Source organism: Electrona antarctica (assembly GCF_951216825.1).
Source record: "Electrona antarctica genome assembly, chromosome: 7".
In the NCBI taxonomy this organism is placed as follows: Eukaryota; Metazoa; Chordata; class Actinopteri; order Myctophiformes; family Myctophidae; genus Electrona; species Electrona antarctica.
The window spans coordinates 17,050,125-17,073,227 of NC_136812.1; the positions used below are offsets into that span (position 1 = coordinate 17,050,125).

Sequence of the window (23,103 nt, forward strand, 5' to 3'; positions counted from 1 at the left end):
GTTGATCAAAAGGGGGTCGCCGTTGCATTCAAAAATCCTCAACCATCTCCTTGTTTTGTACTGATGTTCAAGAAGATACTGTTGCCCTGGCAGCACCACAGCAACAGGTCTGACAGCTCTTGCAGATAGGTGTTGTATGCTGTTGTATATAACACGCGTACTTTCCAAATGTTTATTTTCACTGCCCACCACCACTGTGTCATTGGCCAACGTGATGGAGGTGCTGGGGCTATGTCTGGCCACACAGTCCTTGTGTGCAAAGTGTGTGTGTGTCATCATCCACACTAGGGGAATTCACAGTCCACACCCACACTTTGCCACCCACACGTTTCCACATAGTTGAAGTTGACATAAAATCATAAAGGTGCAGGCAAAACATTATTTGACAGCTTTGGCTTGAGTGTATTTTCATGTATCTCAAATTGTTCATCCCACCCCAACTTCACTCTCCTTCCCGTGTCCTCTATTCCTGTTTTCCTGGACCTCTCCAGCTGAAACACAGGGAGCTATCGGGTCAGGCTGAGCAGCTCCACTCGGTGTGTCAGAATCACAAGGACAAGATCAAAGGTCTCTTCCAGACCAAACTGGACGAGGTGAGCACCATGACTTTTACTGTCCCCTTCATATCACAACTGTAAAGATGTACCTACCTATCAACAGTCACAATCATGGAGCATAGTGTTAGTTCTGTCAGGATATCATAGTCAAGCTTACCTATGAGCAGCTGATTCCTGGGCGGGTTGATTTTCTTTGCTGCTCGTCCTGCCATCCCACCAAACATAATAAATACTTGAGTATTGAAATAAAATGTATGTATTAACTAATGCTGGGCCGTTATCGGCGGTAACGTGCTGCGTTAACACGAGACTCTTATGCGCGGACCCCCGCAGAGGTCGGCGCGGACCCCCGCGGTGGTCTGCATGGGGGTCCGCGATGGTCTGCGTGGGGGTCCGCGCCTCCGCGGTAGTCTGTGTGGTCTGTGTGGTAGCATCAGATGCCATCATCCATGCATCACAACCAAAACAAACTCTAGGGCTGCGTTCGAATTCATTCCCTATGCCCCATATAGTGCACTACTTTGGGGTTCCGCCATTTTGTTATAGTGTCCGAATATGTAGTGAGCATTTTTGCACCCTAATGTAGTGGACTGAAGTATCCCACAATGCACCGGGAATTGTAGGGACCATCCGATGGTCACTACAAAAACACAGCGAAGCAAATATGCCCCATAATGCATTGCGCAAGCTCGCCCTTGAGCGCACATGCACGCGTTTGCGCGCACGTGCGCTGCTTCTGCATGCATGCGCACATTGCGCTCCAACTCAGAAGAGGCAGAAGTTGAACCAGCGAAAGAAATCAACACAAATGTACTTTTAAAACTTTCGTTTCCCCTCTCTTTTCTTCCCTGGCGGATCTCGAAGCTACATATCTCGAGACAAATGATCTGTGCATTTATTTGCAATTGTTTTATTTTATTTATTTATAATAAAACAATTCATTTGCAATAGTATTACTAATCTGAACCCTTCTGACAGCTGCCCTGCTGGCCTATTTGACTCCTATGCTGCATCAGAACCCTATTTTATCAGCTTCCTCGTTAGTCTATTGGGCTGTTACGCCGCCTTTCAAACCATTGTTCATGGGTTCACGGTTTCGCGCCCTGCTGCCGACACTACTTTTACAACCGCAGACTTTTTTATTAGTTTTTGGATTAAGGTTGGTGAGGTTGTCATTTATGTGCTAAAGTCAAATATATATTTTGTACATGCATGTGAGACATATTAATTGTGTCTCCGAACATATGTTTTATTAATACTAATTAATTCCTGCCATTAAAACATATATGTTATCTAACATTATTTCATTGAATTGCGCTAAATACATTAAAACTTCATTATGTAGGCAGCAATTTATTGGACTGCTGTTTCTGTTAACGTCCGTATTGTGAGCAGAGCTTGTAGATCGGCTACTTTTGGTAATTCTTTACCAAAAGTACCCGATCTACAAGCTCACAACACGAACGTCGCGTTGCTTATAGATCGGCTATTTTTGCCGTACCCCCCCCAGGATTAGCGGGGTTCATAATCATGCTGCTGATATTTTCATATTGTCAAGGTGGTGCACTGTTTTCATATTGCTGGATAATGGATATAATATTAATGTATTGATAATAATCATAGGCCTATGTTATTTTAAAAGAATAACCTTTTTATCATAATTTCAGCAGCAGCGTTTTGACTGGTGTCAGTTGATTCTTCATATCCAAATGAGTGAAACGGCGGGATGATATGTTTATTTTTCATACAGTTCTTTATGAGGCGATCTGAAAAAACCCTATGGGGATTACAATGCAAATAAAAAGTACAGAACCCGCGGACCTATAGCGCCCTCTACCGATCAATCAATCAATCAATCAATCTTTATTTATATAGCACATTTCATACAACGGGTGCAGTTCAAAGTGCTTTACAGTGCTTTACAGAGCAAAAATAAAACAAGAAAAGGCAAAACACAAGAGAGCATCAAGTACATAGTAATAATAAAAACAAAAATGAGCGACTAAAACGGGGAAAGGGACATGCAATGATCTAGTTAAAAGCAATGATAAAAAGGTGTGTTTTAAGATTTCGTTTAAAAATGTCCACAGATTCAGAGAACCGTAGATCCCTTGGCAGGCTGTTCCACAGCACAGGGGCATAGTAGCTAAAGGCGGCTTCTCCATATTTTTTTGTGTTTGGGGTCTATTGACGTCAGAGTCGGTGCTCCCCATACAGGGAGTATTGTCCGAATTCATCACTATTTGAGTCCACTGAGTCTGGGTCCCCGTATGGGGAGTAGGGAGTAGGGAACAACCCTAGCAATTCGAATGCAGCCCTGGACTAGCTTTTGACGGTTGCCACATTTCGTGACTGAGAGAGAAACAAGCAACCAGGTCAATGAAAATGTTAACAAGTCAGAAAATCCTAAAAAGTCAGAAAATAAGTTTAGAATTAGCAACTATAGTGCTGACTGTCAAACATCATTGTCCAATGTTGTTTTAGAGCAGTGGTTCTCAAACATATTCATCTCAGAGACCACCAATATTTTAAAGAAACTTTACAGATAAACAAGTCCAAAGTAGCCTATAATGACTAGACTTGGCAACACTGTGAACAGTTCCACAAACTCACAATATGAAATATAAGGTATTAATAGGCTAGTTGTATTGTTAATATCCATAATTAGGGCACCTTCATGGTCTAATGGGCCACCTGGCCTGAGAAACTCATTCTCAAGGACTTACTTCTGGATATTGTAGCGCACACATATTTTGAATGACTTTGGCAGACTTCAAATGAGGCATTTTAATCGCGATTAATCGCGATTAACTACAGGATTGCAGTGAGATTAATCGCGATTAAAAAAAAAAAAAAAATGAATCTATGCCCACCACTGGCATGCATTTAATTTGAACCAAAGTAGCCCTGACAAAACTCTACTAACAAAGGCAAAGAAAAAACCTAAATCATTCATAAGTGTTTTGTGTTTGTTTTCCGTGTGGCGGTCAGCTGGGAGTGAAGGCCCTGACCATGGAGGACCTGCTACAGGCACAGACGGAGATCTCTGCCCACAACCGTCAGCTCAAAGAGCAGACCAAACAACTGGAGAGAGACATGGCTGAGCTGCGAGACCACAGCCTGCTGTTGGTGAGACCTCACAACCCTCTTAACTCTGTGATTATGGTTCCACACCCTGCTATTACAGCTCTGTGCTTCTCGGCTCCTTATCGCCATTTTGTGCACCTCTGCAGTGTGTGTTGCAAGCACTAGGGAACCCTTCCAAAATGTGGACTGTTAACTGAGCACACACTGCGCCGATGTGTCTTTCTCATGCATGATCCTTTTCAACAAGGATATATATGCGATTTTACCAGAGGCGTTCAGTGTCATGAATAGCTCATTTAAGTAAAAATATAATTTTCCTCACAAAATGACGTAGGGAAGGTGGGAAGGTGGGTTTTGGGAAGGTGACGACTGGATAAAGTAGTTAAAATGATTGTGATGCTATATTAACTACTTTTAGCTTGGGACCACCTGGAACCCCCTAGACCCCATTAATCGCCTGGTAAGGGACACTATTACATTTTCTATACATACAATTAAACTTATCACAATATAAAAAAAAACGAAATCCATTAATTCATCAATGATTTTTATAGAACACGTTTTAGTGAATTCCAAATGCAGCATACAGGAGTTTATCAACGTCATTACAGTTTGGAAGTGTGCTATTATCATGCAGGGATTTACACACACCAAGACAAAGCCTATAGCCTAAACGTGGCAATGAATACAGAGCTAAAGCAGTGTGTAAATCCTGCATGCCAAATGATAATGGCGTCGATACCTGCCGGTCTCAAAACTGTACTTGGAATTCACTACTTGTTCTATATAAACCAGTTGTTCTTGCTTACAAGTCGCTCTGGAGTAAGAGCGTCTGCTAAATGCCTAAATTGTAAACATGACTTAATGGCTGTAGTTTTTTTATATTATGGTAAGTTAAATTGATCATATCTTGTACCGGGGGATTAAATATCTCTACCAGGCGATTAAACACTGGACATATGTAAAAAAAAAAAAAAAAAAAACATGAGGGAGACAGAGCAGGAGATGGAGAGAGGAAAACAGATCTCAGATCTGTGGTGCTTGTGCTGAATCTTTTTTTTTTCTTTTTTTTTTTGTACTTTATTAATTTTCTTTTGTATATAAGACATTGACATAGACATAGACAAAACACAACCAAAGAAATGCATAACAAAACAAACCCATAACAAAACAAAACAATATAACAGAGTTGCACAGAAATATCCTGCAGTCCACCCCAGCCCCAATTCCAGACATATTCCTTCAGTGTATTTTTCCAAAGTTGCAGCCCGTTCAGAGCTCACTCAGAGCCAGAAACTAATCAGAGTCCTGATACGTGCATATGGTAAAAGCCCCATTTGAAGTCATAGTCGTTAAGCAGCCTTTATGACAGTCGCTCGTAAGCGGCCAATAGACCCATCGAGGCATCCCAGAGGGACGGTGCAGGTGCGGATGGAGCCTTCCAGTCCTTGACCAACAGCCTGTGCTTGTGCTGAATCTTGACACATGCAAAAGGTTTATGGATAATCTCACTGATTATAAACCACTTAAGAGGTTTTAAGGAGGCAAGATAACGTTAGCCTGCAGCTAACGTTAGCCATTCATAAACATCTCGTATATCTCCAGATGTCCTTCTGACAGGTTTCTTTTTACCTGTCAATGTCACTATCGTCCATAAAATGGCTCTGAAAGTGATCCAAATGATCATGTACGATGTATGCTATATAACTCACCCAAAGGTGCTATACAAATAAAGTTTTTTTTTATTATTATGAGGCAGATCATTCAAATTTTCCCCACACTAAACCGGATGTGATGTTTGTAGGCATTCCTGTCTATCTCTGTGTGTATGTATGTATGTATGTGGGCAGGCACGAGTATAAACGTCCAGCCCAAAATATGGCCTCAGTGAGTGCGAGTCGAAGGCAGGTTGCCAAGCTGTAGTCTATGTATACACAGTGAGAGAACACGTTGCCCAAATGTGCCTTTACCTCGATAGTCTGTTCTAATTTTATTATTGAGCCTAAAAGAGCACACAGATTGAACAACTTAAATGATTACTCATGTCTTGTGATGAATGTAATATTGTGTGGAATTTAAGGCAATCTTCAGGGAAATTAGCTCCAGTGTCTGACTGTCCACTGTGGTCTAGTGAACACCATAATACCTCATCGCTGTCAACGGCAGCAAAATATACAATCAAAGTGCTGCAGATTGTTCTCTCAATCTTTATTATTATTAGCATTTTTATTTGAATATAGGCCTACATGTACCCATGTTATAATGGAGTTTTGGTAGTTCTTTTGTTCATTATATTTTTCCATTTTTCTCCCAATCCAGTCATTATACGAATTCCCAATTCCCCTGTGTAGTCCCTTGGTTGTCTACACCCCCTGGGGGAGACACCTGTCTCCTCCTACATGATGTCGACGGCAGTCACTTTTCTGCCGGAAGGACGTAACACATGCAGAGGAACACGCTATTCTTCCCAGTTCCACTCCCCGCTGAACCTACCCTGACCAACCTGTAGGAGTTGCTAATGCAGTGTCCGCCCCACCCTGGCATCCCACCCGCAAACACGGCCAATTGTGTTCGTTGGAACGCCCGGCCAAGCCGGAGGCACCGTGGAGGAATTGAACCCCAGTCTCTACCCGGACACCCCTCCCAATCCCAAAATAGGCTGGTGTCTATTAAAGCAAAGCATATTGTTGGTGTTCGTAATAATCATACGTAACGTTACATTATGCTGGAAGCTGTCATGACTAATAAAACTAAGCTGCTAATAAATGAAAATGTCAAAACTTGAGAGACCTAGATTTATTTGCAACAAGCAATCAAAAGTACTGTTTTTGGCAACATGCATATTTCTGTGGGTGTCTCTGCTTTTACCATCCTGCTTTTGAAACATGTAACAAATATTACTTTTAGGAAACTACTAGTTTCCTAGGAGGTAAAACCTATACCATACCATGCCAAAACACTGCCATAATGCTGAATGACCACACAGCTGCACTGTGGGTCTCAACGTAGTCATGCTTGTCATTTAACATGTAAGCATGCTGCTCTGTAACAAGTCGCACTAGGCCAGCAATTGTCCCCTTTATTTCTGACAAAAGACGGAAAACGTCATTGATTCAGGATTCAATAATATATTCCAATGACAGCTCTCCGGGGCTATGGAAGATTAAGATTTCAAACAGCCTGTTTAGCTTTGATTTGAGAATTTCTTTACATTTATCCCAATGATACGAAGGTGTTTCATTCCTGTGTCAAATGTGCCAGCAGAGCGGAGATTGTCACAAGTCATGCATATCTTAAGTTCACTAAAACTAAGAGTTTTGATTTCAAAGAGATATATATATATATCATTTTTTTTGCTGCCTTTATTAAATGGGGAAATGGGGGGAGAGATAATGGCAAATCCTAGTCCGACTTCTGCTCTGTAACTCATGGATGAATTATTACGATGGAGTTTCATTGCATTTTGTGTACAAAATAAACAAAGAGCCACGGATGTTTCTCCTGACCGCCTGTAATGCTACAAAATGCACTTGTCGTTCTGCTGTGGTCAGAATCACTGCAGTCAGATTCACATGGTTAGTGACATTCTTACATGATGATGTATTTGAACACAGTGGGTTGGAGGAAGTCACAAACGTAACATGCAAACTTGATCCACACCAAACACTGGTCAGGGGTCTGCCATCAGAATAGCCACACCAGGGGTCACGTGGGCCCCCAAGGTCCCCTGGATATCACAGGCACAGCGTTGCTCCAACCCTCACCAAACATGACACACACTCTTCAGTGTGTGCCATGACAGTAAAACACACAGGGGCCACATTAGGTGGCCACAAGCACACGGTTTCTTCAATCCTAACCAAACATGCCACAAACACTGTTTAGGGGTCGGCCGTGCAAATAGTCACACCAGGGCCCCCAGGCGCCCTCAGGCACACCATTAATCCAATCTGTTCAGGAGTCTGTCATGACAATAGTCACACACAAAAAACTAAATTGCACATACATGGGGCACTACAGCAGTGGTATCATATCCATGAACAGTGCAGTCAATAAAGCCAGTCCTTTCTATAGATAAATCCCCTGAATGTGATAAAGGTGCAGTGATTAGATATTTCCAGTGATTGTAGATATACACGCTATGAGGCCAATTATATAACGTGTGTGTGTGTGTGTGTGCTTCAGTTGAAATCTAGATGTGAGGAACTGAAGCTAGACTGGGGCTCTCTGTGTCTGGATAGTTTACTGAAGGAGAAACAGGCCCTGCGTAGACAGATCTCTGAGAAACAGAGACACTGCCTGGAGCTACAGGTACATGGTACAACCATACTCCATTGCATGTCCTTTATTAAGAATTTCCATCTGTCTTTGCTGTATTCTTTGTATCTGGCTATAACATGTATACAGCCATTTATAGCAATCAAGCCAAACCATCTTAACCAGTGCTGTGCTTTTTGAGCTGGTTGTCTGACATCCTCACAGTAAGAAGAACTTGCAGAAAATTAACCACTGATCTAAAGACAATTTAGGCATTTAGCAGACTCTCTTAATTCAGAGCGACTTACAGTAAGCAGGAACAAAAGACATGGTAATACATCAGACAAGGTCAAGTTTAGATCAATTCTAATGTAAACCATTTACAAACAACATGTTTCAGGGATGCTGGTTCTGTTGTGTAACAATGCCCCCTGGTTTCCATTCCATAGATCAGCATTGTTGAGCTGGAGAAGAGTCAGAGGCAGCAGGAGCTGCTTCAGCTCAAGTCATATAGCCCATGTGATGGCTCCCCCTACAGGAAGAACCTGGAGCCACGCCCTTCCATAGACTCTGACCCCTCCAAGCTCGGCCTGCCCTCTGCACCGTCGCTCAACGGTCTCAGCCCCGACATGTCTGTCCACGGCACCGGTTTAGCATGTTTTGACCGGGCCGGCGGCCCACGGTACCTGCCCATCTCCCCAGACCACGAGATTGTGGCTTCCGCCCCTGATGCCCGGCAGAGGCAGCTCGGCTTCGCCCACGCCCTCCCCGACTATACCCGGTTCTCGCCAGCCAAGATCGCTTTGCGGCGGCACCTTAACCAGGACCCTGCTAGCTGTGTTCCCTTCAGAGGTCTGGGCCTCACCACGTACAGGTCAGTTGGCGCTATGGGTCAGGCAGGATGCTACAGGTCATGTCTTCATTTAACCACTTAAACCCTGTACCCTTGACCCAAGTCAGTTCTGTTTTTGCTCCACAATAAATATCTTAAGTTCACTGTAAATAGCTGCCAACACGTTAGGAGCTTGTAGATCAGCTATTTTCGGCAAAGGTTTTCCGCAGGGCGCGGATGCTGAGGCTTATGGTTAAATTCAGTCTAGGTTTATTTTGCATAACGAAGCAGGAAAGTACAAAATGTCAAGTCAATTGGAACACTGATAGAACGCCCTAACCTAGACTTATAATTAAATATTTTAAATGAACAAAACTGACATGCAGATCGTGTGTGTGTGTGTGTGTGTGTGTGTGTGTGTGTGTGTGTGTGTGTGTGTGTGTGTGTGTGTGTGTGTGTGTGTGTGTGTGTGTGTGTGTGTGTGTGTGTGTGTGTGTGTGTGTGTGTGTGTGTGTGTGTGTGTGTGTGTGTGTGTGTGTGTGTGTGTGTGTGTGTGTTAGGGGGGATGTGGGATGTGTGTCCTCTCCCCTAGGAGCCAAACAGAACTGCCCCTCTCCAAACTCCTCCGATCTCCACAACACTCTTAGGAGTTCTGACCGGGTACATATTGATTGTCTCCACATTCACCTGTGCACTCTTGTACATCTACACACTTTATTTTACATGAATTATAATAAATGACAACACATTATTTCTCCCTCTATGCCCTTTTGACACCATCATTTTACTCTATAAAGCACTTTGTTTGGATAAGCGCTACAAAATATCGATTGATCATCATTCATTATTCCATCTCTGGTTGCACAGGGTTTTAAGGAGAAGAGTCCATCTGCCCAGGGTGACAACACCATTACCAGCCTACCCATCAGCATACCCCTGAGCACTGTCCACCCCAGTAAACTACCGGTCAGCATCCCTCTGGCCAGCGTGGTGCTGCCCAGCCGCGCTGAGAGACTGGTGCGTATACATCACCTCAGTGGTGTGTCTAAATGTCCCGTCCCGAAGTTTGTATTCTAACACAGGGGTTTGCAGACATTTTAGCTCAAGACCCAAAAGAGGGGGGAACCAAACTGGTGAACGCACCGATTGTAGATCTGCTATTTTCACAATTAAATGTATTTTGACAATGAATTAGTTAATGAATTAGACAATGTTTTGTTTATTGTTATTACAGAGGAATACACCAAGTCCTGTGTCTCAGACAGGTCAGACCAATGGTAAGCATTTCCCCAGAACAACCTCACATACAAGGATATGCTCAAGAGATTTGCCACAGCTCAAGTAGCATTATGTCATTTTACCCTTATTTTTGTTTTATATTTATTTTTCTCTGTGTCTTAATGTTTTAATGTTTCATGGAAAGCACATTGAATTGTCTTGTTGAAATGTGCTATGCAAATAAACGTAATAAGCCTTGCGTAATAGCTAGTACCTTTTTGCCTCTAGGCTACTCTGGACTGATGAATGGAGGCTCCCACCTCGATGACCACGATGGCGCTTCTTCCTCCCCTTCCCCCCACACCAACGGCCCTCTAACGGGACCAATGGGCCGGGGAGGGCCCATCCACAGCCCGCCACTCGGCACCGGAGGCGTGCTCCAGTACGCGGACGGACCCCCAAGGATTCTTCCAGAAGATGGGCAGGATCGGCAAGGATGCGAATCGGATGCTGAGCCACAGGACAGCGAGTCCCGGCGGCGCATCTTCTTCTCCTCTTCCTCGTCGTCGTCCTCATCTTCCTCGTCGTCGGGCGGTACGGCCGGAGCATCGAGGCTCCACCATCACACCGGCAGTGCTAAACAGGGACACCATAGCAACCATGCAAGCCACCCCCCCCACCACCACCATCATTCGCCCGTCTCGCAGCACACTCCCACGCACGTGGCCGCAGCGCAGCACTCCTCTCACAACCTCGGCTCCCAGGAGGGACGTAAGCGAGGGAGGAGGAAGCGTGGGTCGGCAGGGAACCTCACGACCACTGGATCCCCCAAAAGGAGATCTTTCTCTGGGCTGAGCTCCAACGGCCACTCCTCAGGGTCACCACTCAACATCAACTCCATGGTAAGTTGCTCATTGATAGCATTTTGCACCTGCAATAGATACATTATTTTTACTCATTTTAATGGTTAACTGGCTCATGTTACAACAAGGGATGTCAACCGGATAGCCGCTTAGCCGCTCATAAACAATAATTAGCATAATGATAAATGCATGTTCCGCATTTTTGTCTCCACCAGGCCGAAGGCATGGGGAGAGAGTAGTTTTGCACTCCGTCCGTCCGTCCGTGTGTCCGTCCGGCAGTCCGGCTGTGATCAGCTAATCTCCGGCACCGTTAACCCGGTCGATGCCAAATTTTGCACACACACTCCCTGGATGCCAACGATGAACCTCTGCCCCAAAATTTCCAGAACGGCCTGTTATAGCGCCACCAGGAGGCCGCTTTGTGCAAAACAAGTTTTTGGACAGTACACCTACAGATTTTGTCCAAACATCACGCTAATTGGTACACAGTCTCTCTAGAGCCATTCAATGAAACGGGTCTTTCAGACTTCTCAGACTCCATCCTGATTGGCTAAGATTAGCTTCCAAAGCATGCAGGAGTGTTCAGTTTCAAACAAAATGCTGCAAATCATGAACACATCGTGTGATTTCCGTGAAATTGTGCACGCACATTCCCACTAGGCCGAGGAAGAAATGCCACATGAACATTTTCAACTCAGCCTCATGGTGGCGCTATAACTGGCAGAAAAGTGTTTTTACCTCTAACTGCACGGATCTGTGGATAACTTTGTATGCCAACTCCCTAGAGGCCAAGGAAAAACCTTTGCCTGGAATTGACAACACTGCGCACTAGATTGACAACAGAACATGTTGACATGTTGATCTTCCTTAATAAAAAGGCTTAGCGCCTAAGCGGCCAGTGACTATAGGTAGGTTGCTCAGATCTGGACAGCGTCGTATTTATTTATTATTTTTTTGGAGTCAGTGGACCCCATAAAACTGTAGACCCACATTTATTATTGGTGCATAGAACAATTGTTATTGTTGAATGTTTTTTTTTGTTTGTCTTTTAAAATGAGCATACACAAATGTCTACCAACGTTAATTATGTATATGTGCATATTACATTTTGGGTTAAAAGAATAATAATAATCAACTACCGCTAATTAACCGGATAATGCTATTGGCTACCTGGATGGAAAATTAGCCATCCATCCATCTTCAACCGCGGCTTATCCGTAGTCGGGTCGCGGGGCCAACAGCTCCACCAGAGAGCTCCAGACTTCCCTCTCCAGAGCATCATTAGTAACTTCTTCCTTGGGGATCCCGAGGCGTTCCAAGGCCAGTGAGTCGATGTGATTCCTCCAACTGCACCTTGGTCTGCCCCGGGGTCTCCTCCCAGTGGGATGTGCCTCGAGAACCTCCCTGGGGAGACTCCCGAGAGGCATCCTAACCAGATGCCCGAACCACCTAAGCTGGCTCCTTTCCATGCGAAGAAGCAGCGACTCTACTCCGAGTCTCTCTTGTGTGACTGAGTTTCTCACCCTATCTCTAAGGGAGTTGCCGACGAAGAAAACTCATTTCGGCCACTTGTATTCGCGACCTTATTCTTTCGGTCATGACCCACACTTCATGCGTCTGACCATAGGTGAGAGTAGGAACGAAGATTGCTCGGTAGACAGAGAGCTTTGCCTTCTGATTCTGGAAAATTAGCCAATGTCACACAAAAGCAGTTCCATACAACATGCCGCTTTGCTCTGCGTTTTGAGCTTGTAGATCTGTTATTTTTGTCCTTTTTAGAACATCACAGTTTTACAGGTATAAAACTGTGGATGAAATTTGTTTTTGTTAAAGCTCCATCGTTATTTCCATAAGATTATCAAAATCTTTCCAAAATTCCAAACGTATCTACATATTTAGTCACAGAGTATTGTTGCGAACGCAGTGAGCATTTACTATGAGACCCAGCAGATCTGTCTGTCTGTGTGTGTCACGCTGTAACACCACCCGCCCGCCACCAGAGGGCGTAGCTGTATCACACACAAAAACACACACACACACACCTTAACTTAAAAAAAAACTTAACTTAAAAAAACCTTAACTTAAAAAAAAACTTAAAGAAAACTTAAAAAAAACTTAACTTAAAAAAACTTAACTTAAAAGAAAATCTTAAAAAAAATCTTAAAACAAAAATGTGAACTTAAAAAAGTACTTCATTTATTCTAATTGTTGTTATTGCAATTTACAAGCTGCGTTCGCTTCCCGCGTTCGCGCGTCTTACTTGTATATCTATCCAGTGCGGTAAGTGCCTGAGGTAAGACATAAGGTGGTGTGTTCTTCATCCTGCCAGGTGAACAACATCAACCAGCCTCTGGAGATCTCGGCCATCTCCTCCCCGGAGCAGTCCAGCCGCAGCCCCTTTGGGCCTGACATGGATCAGCCTCCGGTCCTGAAGAGAGAGCGCCCCCTGGAGCTCAATGGCGGTGGCCGTTACTCCTCTGCCCCTAGCTCAGACGATGACGACTCGGGGTATCCTGCGGACAGCTCCAGCTCACGGTAAATACATGCACGTCCCAGATAGGATGTTTGACTATTCGTATTTCGCCCTGTGGTTCTGCCATATTTTTATTTCAGTTTATTAGTTGTACGATTGTTTATTGTTAATAATCGTGGGTTTTCCCTTAGAATTGAAAGAAAAATTGCCACTATATCCTTGGAGAGCAGAGATGGTCCTGGGAGAATAGGAGATGGTGAGAAACTGAAGTGATGCCTGGCCATTTATTTAAAATGAATTGATTAATATTGTACAATTCGATCGCAGTGTCTGCTACAGTATGTGACAACATTCTCTCATAACCCTCGCTCTCCCTTTGTCCCCACCTCCTGTTACCAGGCCGTAAATCAGGTACCAGCAGCGGCAACAGCACCGGCAGCGAGACCTCCTCTTCGTCCTCTTTATCGTCGAACAGCAAGTGGAAGTCAACCTTTTCACCCATCTCTGACCACCCAAAGCAGCCCAACTCCGACCCGAGACAGGGGGGCTCTCCATTCGGCATGGGGGGGTCCGGGTCAGACTCTGACCACAAGCAGCAGCAGCATCAGCCGGCCAAGAGAGGCACCGAAGCAGACAACACAGTCTATGTCACCACCACCAACCCCTTCCTCAGCCAGGAGATGGGGGTACGGGCAGGCGGGGTGGGCCTGGGAACCAGCGGGCCAGACCAGCGGCAGCCTCTACAGAAACAGAAAGGCAGTCGGGAGAGCTTGTCCAGCCAGAACCTCTTCATCTCCGCCGCTGTCAGCAGCGGAGGGGGCATCCTAAGTGGGAAGGTTGGGGGTAGTCCTGTGGCTGTGTCCTCGGCCACAGGGGCCACTGTAGGACAGTACCTGGGGGCTCAGTTTCCTCTTGGAGGGGCCTCAGTCTTACAGTCCCTGTTTGGGGCCCAGGCGGGTACACCGTCGGTGAGCGGGGCCTCACGGATGGTCAACGGACACTCTGCCCTGGGGAGCTTCTCCAGTGCTGGACTGGCAGGGGGAGCAGCTGGAGGTAAGAGTCACTTGATGGTGAATTGATGGTTGTCTCTCAAATGTTAACGGTAGAGTTACAGGAGGTTTCAGTAGTTAGAGAGTTAGTGAGTGAGGCGTTGGGAACTGGCTTGCTATTCGTTCAACTCGGGTAAGTGGAAGTCCAATGCTGCTTGTCTACCTGACCGATGTCTTGGCTTGACTGACTGACCTTGACCTCTCGCTGCTTTGCTTGGACCTTGACTGGCTGCCTGAGAACTAAAGTTGGAAACACCCCTGGAAAATGTCACATAGAATTAATGCTTGCCACAAATATGGGAAAGAATCCAGAAATTGCAGAGAGTGCAGTAGTTGTCTTGTTCATTATAATTGCCTAATTGATTTACAAAAAAACATGCAGTATTCTAATACTATTTTATGCAGGAGGCACTTGAATTGATCATTTTCTGTGGGTGTATCAGTTGGAGGTTATATATGTCACAGAGACATTTCACTGTGATGTCCTGGTCCAGAATGCAAAATTAATAGTCCAGTCCAAAAACGGCTTAAGAAATGCCTTGGTCTATATGTAAAGCTCTAACAGACCTTGCTAGCATCACAGTGAAATGGCTTTGCCTGCTTTCGGTGTGCTTGTCTTGAGACTTGGCTTGGCGCTATGCACAACCTGGCTCAGTTCCTGCCTCTGTCTTTCTCCCCTTCCCTCTTACTCCGTCTTTCTTCTCGCTCTCTCACTCTCTCTCTTTCTCTCTCTCTCTCTCTACACCCCTCTATCCACCCCCACATGCTTCCATCTCTGCTGTGTGATTTTTTTCAGGTATATTTCACCACATGGTTCCCTCAGTGTCCACTCATCAGTTTGGGGTTGGGCTGCCCGCCTCCGGAGGTCTCGGCACGCTGCTCAGCCTCTCCTCCTCTCCCTCCACTTCCTCCCCAACCCAGCAGCACGCCACCTCCCAGTCAGCCACCATGCGCTTGGTCTCCGTATCTTCCTCATCCCCCCTCCTCGCGCTCTCCCTGTCCCAGGCCCAGCACGGCCGTACCCTGACGGTCCTGCACAGCCCTTCTCCTCCCACGCTCTCCCTGCCCACCCCGCCTCCTTTACACAGCAACCCCTCCTCCTTAGCGCAGCCCGCCATACACTCCGAGGCCTCGCCTTTACCCTCCTTGCGTCCAGACTCCCTCGTCTCCTCTCGTCTGTCCCATGCCTCCCTCCACCACCAGAGGGTGCAGTCCTCCCGTGCTCTTTCCATCTCCTCCTCCTCCTCTTCGTCTGTCTCCTCTGCTTCGTTGTCTGCTGCCATTGCTACTGCCTCACTGTCGTCCTCGTCCTCTTCCTCCTCTTTGTCCAGCTCCTCCTCTCGTCCCATCGCAGTGCACTACTCCCCTCGCCTGCCCCGCCCTCCCCCGCTGCCGCCGGCAAGTAGCTCCGGAAGCGGCGGGGCGAGCCTGTGGAGGACTCAGGGCTTGCATGCTTGCACCACCACCCAGCTCCCTGGCCCCCGACCAAGATAGGACTCATGGAGGGGGGTGGGGTCGGTGGGGAGGGTGGTGGGGAGCTGATGGAGAAGGGGGATGGGAGGAGAGAGAGTATAAAAGAGACGGGTAGGGAGTGAGAGAGACAGGATACCTGTTTTTCCCCCTGTGCTTCCAAAGCTGCTGTTCCTGTTTGAACAAGGTATGTGAATACTTGGACTGTGGCAGTGCATCACAGTGTGTGTGTGTGTGTGTGTGTGTGTGTGTGTGTGTTCGTTCCAGCACTGCTTTACTGAGGTTTTATTTTAAGCTATTTCGAACCATATAGTCTAGTCCAAGAGTTTTGGGGTTCCCAACCTTTTTCAGTTCAGAACCCGAAAGAGAATATCTAGTGTCACTGTCTCCTCAGGACCCAATCTATGTTTCTAAAGTACAGATAAAGAACAAAAACAAACCATGAATTGCAATGTATGTGAAATGTATTTATTTAATTTCATTTAGGTACATCAACATTCGGACAACATTTTAAGTTTCTCACCAATAGTAGAAGAACGGGGGAGTGCCGCCACACTGTCTTCACTTTCAAAACCTTTTATAGATGCAACGTTTATCAGGTCAGATTGAGAAAATAGTGTGAAAATAGCTGTCAGCTTGAAGATCTGCTATTTTCACAATATTTATCTGTGGAACCGAGTCAAACATGTAATGTATAATAGCTGGGATAAGACAAGTGAGAGTGTTATTAAACATCCATTCCCAATGTAAATACAGTATATTTAATAACATTTTATTCAGATTTCACTGAAAATTTATATTCTATCACCCTTAATCTTTCTCCCTCCATTACTCTGTCTCACTGTATGACACACACACACACACACACACAGGCTCAGACATGTGTTCATAAAATATTTCAGATTTGGCTTTTTTCTTCTTCTTTTAGACTTGACTATCCTATCAGAAAGAAATGCTAAATCCCACTCGAATGACTCGATCTCTTTTTCTGACTCCTGTGGTGCTGATGTTGTTTTTTTCCCCTCTGCCATCTGTTCACAGGTAACTGATGAGATCTACCTCAATGTAATATAACCTATGCAAATGGCCAGGTGTGGACCAAGTCGCTCTACTCACTGACTGGTGCTTCAAAACGTCTGCACAACCCAACCGTGTCCAAGACTGGTTTCTGTACTGGGATTACTCTGTAACACACACACACACACACACACACACACCATACCACTATGGTACCCCTGAGCAGAATTCATAGGTGTTGGTCGTGCTTACGTGTGATTATGTGAAGGCATAAAGCTATAAGAGTCACTGAACATACCAGTGGCCATTATAGCATCTAGTGCTTAAAAAAAAGAATATAAATGTGTGCTGTAATGTAATGTATAAGCACAGACAGGCCACCTATTTGAGCTGCACGGGTGTACCAAGTGCTGTTTATTTAAGATGTCATCATCACACATGCCCATACATACCTGCACATGCGCAAAGATCAGTCCACTGAACTCTGTTTGGATGCCATGCAGCCATGGCTCTCTGCATGCTCATGTTCCCACTTGTTTGTCATCATTCAGTGAGATTAAAAGATGCATTTGTATACCAAACAAGATCAGGAACGTAAAGTCGCAGCGTAACTTCGCACTGGATAGTATGTTGTTGGACAGAGTTAGATATGTAGCTAAACATGACAGGATGACAGATCCTGGCTGGTTTATTGACCGCTGTTTAAACACTTAAATTACTAATTCAACTGAAGGCCAAATTAAATATCATTGCCCTCTAAGCAAAGCTAAATGAATTGTTTTCATGAACTTGAATACAATTTGTCTTTTCACGTTTTCCTCTCAGAGAGTAGCTGTTAATTTATTTTCAATAAAAAATATAATATGGTGAATTTATGAGCAGAGCTGCATGCCCTGCTGTGACAGCTAACACCAGGGCTCCACCGGACGCGTTGCGTCTCCGTCGCGTGTGTCAAAAAACGCACCGGTTCAATTTTAATGCACGCGTTAATGTCACGCAACGCGGGCAGTGGAGCCACCCTTCATTGATTAAAAAGGGAACATTCCCTAACGGTGACGGAGACGCGACGCTGACGCGCCCGGTGGAGCCCCGGTGTTAGGATATTTAGGGCAAGTGGCAAGCAGAATGTGTGTCCTTTCAGATAACCCAATAGAAAGCCCCAATGAAATGCATTAGATAAGATAATGTTCTATGTTGCATGAACAAACAGCACCCACAGTAAATAGATATTGCTATCCGAGTGTGATAGTGAACGATAGCAGGGCTGTGCTGCCTCCTGTGAGTATGGTTGTCTAGGAGGCTCCATATCCGAGTGTGATAGTGAACGATAGCAGGGCTGTGCTGCCTGTGAGTATGGTTGTCTAGGAGGCTCCATAACAAAGCTTTTGTTGAGCAGACTACAGGTGTAGACGATTGGCTGCCTGTCAACTGAGTCATAGTTCTCACTACGACATGGGACTGCAGCAGAGTTTCCTAACATTCTTAAACTTGCAGAAAGTTTAAACCATTCTTAAGCTGAACTAATTTGTTTTTGGTTGTTTTTTTTCATTCATTTGGAAAATTAAGTTAATTAAAATATTGGACTAAATATTATATGCAGCAGCTGTGCAACACATGCTCACACTTGAACACGTGCACATACACACACACATACACACATATCACACTGGGAATACAAAAATCTCAAGAACCACAGCAAACTACTGGACTGTTGTCATACCTTTTTATAGTTTGCTTTTTTATTTTGTAATTTTGTTCATTTTTGTATACAATGTTTGTACTGTGAATTGTCTGAGTGTATAATTGTGTATAATTTTAGATTATTATATTTAAGCGGTCTCCTTTTTGTCTTTGGTAATTCTTTCCTTTATTTTATTTTTTAATCCTTAAATGTGTTGACAGTGTAGAATGCAATAGTGTGTACTTGACTCACAGTCTGAAAAACAATGGTGCTACAATCCGTCTGACTCAGAACTGTGCCTGATCTTATTTATTCTATATTGATTACAAAAAAAGAATAATCATGATGAAACCCAAATGGAATATATGGTGCTGCTTGTACACAGGGACAAGTTTTAATGCCATTTTGTTTTCTGGCAATTACTCATATTTAAGATACTCTTGCCAGTTTGTGTACAACTGTAGACACAGTTCGAACAGAGCCGCGTCCTGCAACAACTGGCGCAGTCGGTGCAATGCTCTCCTCTCGGATGTGTGCATTTCTCTATCAGTTGTTTAAACCTTCAGCTCTGAAAACCATGCTACTAATGCAGGATCTGTTTTTAAGAACACGACACACTGTTATTGTACATATTTGTTTTTGTTTGTTTTCCTCCATTGTATGACTTATGTTTTTAAAATAAGAAAAGGGTCTGTGTGTGTGTGTGTGTGTGTGTGTGTGTGTGTGTATATATATATATATATATTTGTGTGTGTGGTGTGTGTGTGTGTGTGTGTCTGTGTGTGTGTGTGTATATATATATATATATATATATATATATGCGCGCTTCACTTACAGTATATGTGAATTTGAAACATCTAGATTGTGTTATTTTCTTCTTTTTGGGACTGCAGGGGTCATGTTTTGGTGCTCACATTTGTGTGACCCTTGCACCCAACCTGTTAGACAGGATGGGCTTGAAGCCGTGGAGAAGGGGCTTGAAGCCGTGGAGAAGGGGCTTGAAGCCGTGGAGAAGGGGCTTGAAGCCGTGGAGAAGGGGGCAGGGAGATTGTTTGGTCTAGTATCCATACAAATAAGCCTATATACCTGTGAAAACACACTTCACAGTGAAATGAACTCAGAACATATACTGTATGCATTTACAACAAGGAAAAAAAACATCAGATGTTTTTGGTGTTTAGATTTCTCTACCACCTCAAACAGCAGAAAGAAATGGTGCTTCCCCCTCCCCAACATAACAGCAGAAATAAATGGTGCTTCCCCCTCCCCAACATAACAGGAGTTTTGTTTTACAGACTAATTTGTCTTCGGTGCATGCAGTAACACAATTCAACATGTCGTATACACTGCCTTTCATTGGATATGTTCTATCGAATCGCTCCACCTTGTATGAGCATATTGTATAAACATAACAGCAAATGTTTTGATCATGTTTAACCAGTAGTTTAGTTTGAATACTACATGGTAAACTACTGAGTGTTAATTGAAGTTTACACACTAAATTAACACTCGGAAATGTACTGTGTAGTGTAGTGAGCATTGATTGGGGTCGATCACATCGGCTAAGCTTGTATCCCGTTGTCACTTGAGTTTGTCATTACAGAACATAAGTAGCCAGATTCCACTTAAGCTTGTTTTGTCTGCGTTTGTTTCGTATGACTGTGTCTCACATGAGACTAATTAAAGCTTTATAGTCACATTGCTGTCGTGTACACTCGAATAGCTCTGCAAACACTATGTGTTCTTCATCTACAGCTTTGTTTTCTCTTTAAGTGAAGAAAGAACAATTTTGTCATTTTAGAAATTAACCAGAGAGGCAATAGTCCTTTTTGTTACCAGCACTGAGGGGTCTTTTGTAATTGTTATTGTTAACACCGTTTTGATTTTCTTACTCTTGCTGTTTGATACAATTGCAGTTGTTATATATTACAGTATGCTTTAAATGGACACTTAAGATTCCGATAAAGTTTTACTACTACTAGTCAGACAGTACAGTGCTCTCCTTCACTTAAAACAAGGATAAATGCAGCTACATGTATTGATAAAATAATGCTTCCTCTCATCTGCTATAGAGAGGCATGGTTTCATAATCTAAAACACAAGCTGGCTCGTGGTTTTCTGATGGCAAATCGATACAACTTCCTATAACTGGAGAGGCAGCATGATCTTATGTATCTGAGAATCGGGGTTTGGCAACTGAATATTGATACCAGTGTTAAATGTTATAACTTGATTGTTTCATTGAAGCCACTTGGAGTTAGTCAGAGTGATGAGGTACCGATATTCAAACTCTTTGGCATAAAGCATGAATTGTATGAAAAGCCCTTAATTGCATTTGCTGCAAAATTCACCCTCATGGTTCGTGAGGTGTGAGTTTTGCAGTCAAGGTGGTTTACTCTGAAATTAATCCTGCCAAAGGTCTTACTCAGGAACTTCTTAACATCACTTAAAATGATTTAACAATATTTTTAACTACTGCATGTCACAAACGTATCTATCATCAAGTGGCATGGTAAAAGTCATTTTTTCCCTTGCTTACCTACAGCTCAGGACCAGGTCAGCCACGCAATCTTTTTTAAGCTAGCCTCAAAATTGTTCCTTTTATGCTTTTTGAGTTGACTAATTGCCTTAGTGATGTATCTATGTCTCCTTCCACCATTTCTCACTGTCATATACAGTACATGCGGCCTCTCCAGGCATCTAAATCTTGCTTTATAAAGCTTTATACTGTATGTCAGCCTGCTGGAGAATCTGTGGAGTGGTTACAACATTCAGCATCCAGGCTTGGTCCCAATGAAAAGGAAGTTCTATGTCCTTTGGTGTGATCCCTTCAGTGGGGGTGACTCAATGGAAAGACTAATGTGATCTATGTACAGTAAAGTGATCTCTGATCGTTAAAGCCTGGGCAGGTTTGAGGTGCAATAACAGCAAACCTACTTTACAAAAGGCCCTGGATTTTCATGGAAAAATTCTTGCTGTTTGGTGTTGGTGCTTTTATCTTAAGATGTTCTAGTGATAAATGAATTGAGATGGGTTTTGTTCTGCTTTTTATTTAATTAAAAAACAGTTTCATATAACATTTGTGATCCGTCTTTTCTGTCTGGACATTATGAATGTTGACCTGAGAAAAATGTGGATGCAATTCCAATCCAAACACATTTTGTCCATATTGGAGCATCGTTGTGCTCTAAACCAAAAATGTCTCTGATGTGCTCTCTGATTATTACTAGAGTCAGACAAGGCTAGCAGCCACAATAATGTCCACTCCAAGACTAGTCCAAACATAGTTGACACATCTTGTGAATATAGGCTCCTATATTTGCTCATTAACAGAATTCACATAATACTACAAAAGACACTGTCATGATGTATCAAGACTATCATCAGGATGTCATTTAAACTTGTTGATTAGAAAACTGACAGCCATTCTTGTAATTCTAGGGATCTGTGATTCTGTGGAAGGAAGGACCTTGACGTTATCTCTTGGCACCCACTGCCATTGAGTAAGAGAGACCTTGGTTGTCTGCAAAACAAGACTGCAGCTGTGAGATTTCCCAATTTAATTAAACCATGGCTGAGAGGCATTTCAGGCGTCTGTGGTATAAAAGTTTATAAAAAGGAATGTAGGATGCTGTTGATATAGTGGAATTGTCATATTCATGGTGTCTGCAGGTCATTAAAAAGTATTAATAAGTTTTAATAAGGCCTTTAAAAACTACACTTTAAAAAAAAAATCCTGATGCCACAGCAAAGGTTGTCGCAACTTGTTGGGGGTGGGATTTGAACCTATGTCAGGCATTAGCCCTAGTAGCCTAGGTGCCAGACATCCTGGCCAAATCAAAGTCTTTATTGGTACACATTTTTGAGTGGTGCAAACCACTCCCTTACGGACTTATGTGTGTGGGTAGCTGGCTGGCTGGCTGGCTGGCTGGCTGGGTATGTATGAGCACGAAAACAGCATGGTTGTTTAACTCTGTCATTTCTCAACCGTTTCGGATGCTGGGCGGCACGCTGGAACCGGCCCGGCCCCCTGGGCATGTTCCTGGGGGTCTGGAGCCCCCCCCACCCACCCCCGGGGACCCCCACATGGTAACTGTCCTTTCTCTACCGTTTCGGACGCGGGGCGGCTCGCCGGAACCGACCGGGCCCCCTGGACGGGTTCCTGGGGGTCTGGAGCTCAAAAGATTATTATTATTTTAATCAAAACATTTGAAAAAACAAAGAAATAAATCTAAGAAATTCCATGCTGAAATTCCATTTTGTGTCCCTGGACAAACGTCTAATCTCTTGACCACAAAGAATTGGGAACCACTGACCTACAGTATAAATAAATTCAATGAGTCATTTTAAATTATAATATTATATCTCCTTAAGACATTTATTTCCCCCATTCCGTTTCCATCAAGGTCTTGAAAGGGTCTTAAAAACAAGGTCTTAATTAAAATGTATTAAGTTTGCTGATAGCTGCAGTTACCCTGAAAGTGAATTTTGGAGGATCCGTGTGTATATTTTTACATGTAGCACATGATGAACCACATACTTTCCAGACAACAGGAGAAATGCTTGTGTGTGTGACTTGGGGGTATCGTTGCAACTTGC

General features: G+C 43.9%; 1 protein-coding gene across 3 annotated transcripts in view; it reads left to right on the forward strand.

Annotated features, from left to right (window-relative positions):
• dot1l (DOT1-like histone H3K79 methyltransferase) overlaps positions 1 to 17,036 on the forward strand; it is a gene marked incomplete at its 3' end in the record, with an annotated part of 38,564 nt that extends 21,528 nt beyond the window's left edge. For 2 of the 3 annotated variants that reach the window (XM_079504962.1, XM_079504963.1), the window contains exons 17-28: positions 492 to 593; positions 3,549 to 3,686; positions 7,830 to 7,955; positions 8,351 to 8,775; positions 9,294 to 9,393; positions 9,601 to 9,750; positions 9,968 to 10,010; positions 10,240 to 10,853; positions 13,144 to 13,349; positions 13,479 to 13,543; positions 13,687 to 14,340; positions 15,133 to 15,830. In XM_079504962.1, coding sequence (XP_079361088.1) covers positions 492 to 593; positions 3,549 to 3,686; positions 7,830 to 7,955; positions 8,351 to 8,775; positions 9,294 to 9,393; positions 9,601 to 9,750; positions 9,968 to 10,010; positions 10,240 to 10,853; positions 13,144 to 13,349; positions 13,479 to 13,543; positions 13,687 to 14,340; positions 15,133 to 15,830 — 3,321 coding nt within the window. Of the gene's footprint in view, positions 1 to 491; positions 594 to 3,548; positions 3,687 to 7,829; positions 7,956 to 8,350; positions 8,776 to 9,293; positions 9,394 to 9,600; positions 9,751 to 9,967; positions 10,011 to 10,239; positions 10,854 to 13,143; positions 13,350 to 13,478; positions 13,544 to 13,686; positions 14,341 to 15,132; positions 15,831 to 16,847 lie in introns of those variants that run through there. The other variant, XM_079504964.1, reaches the window with a different exon arrangement.
• Between the last annotated feature and the right edge of the window lie 6,067 nt (positions 17,037 to 23,103).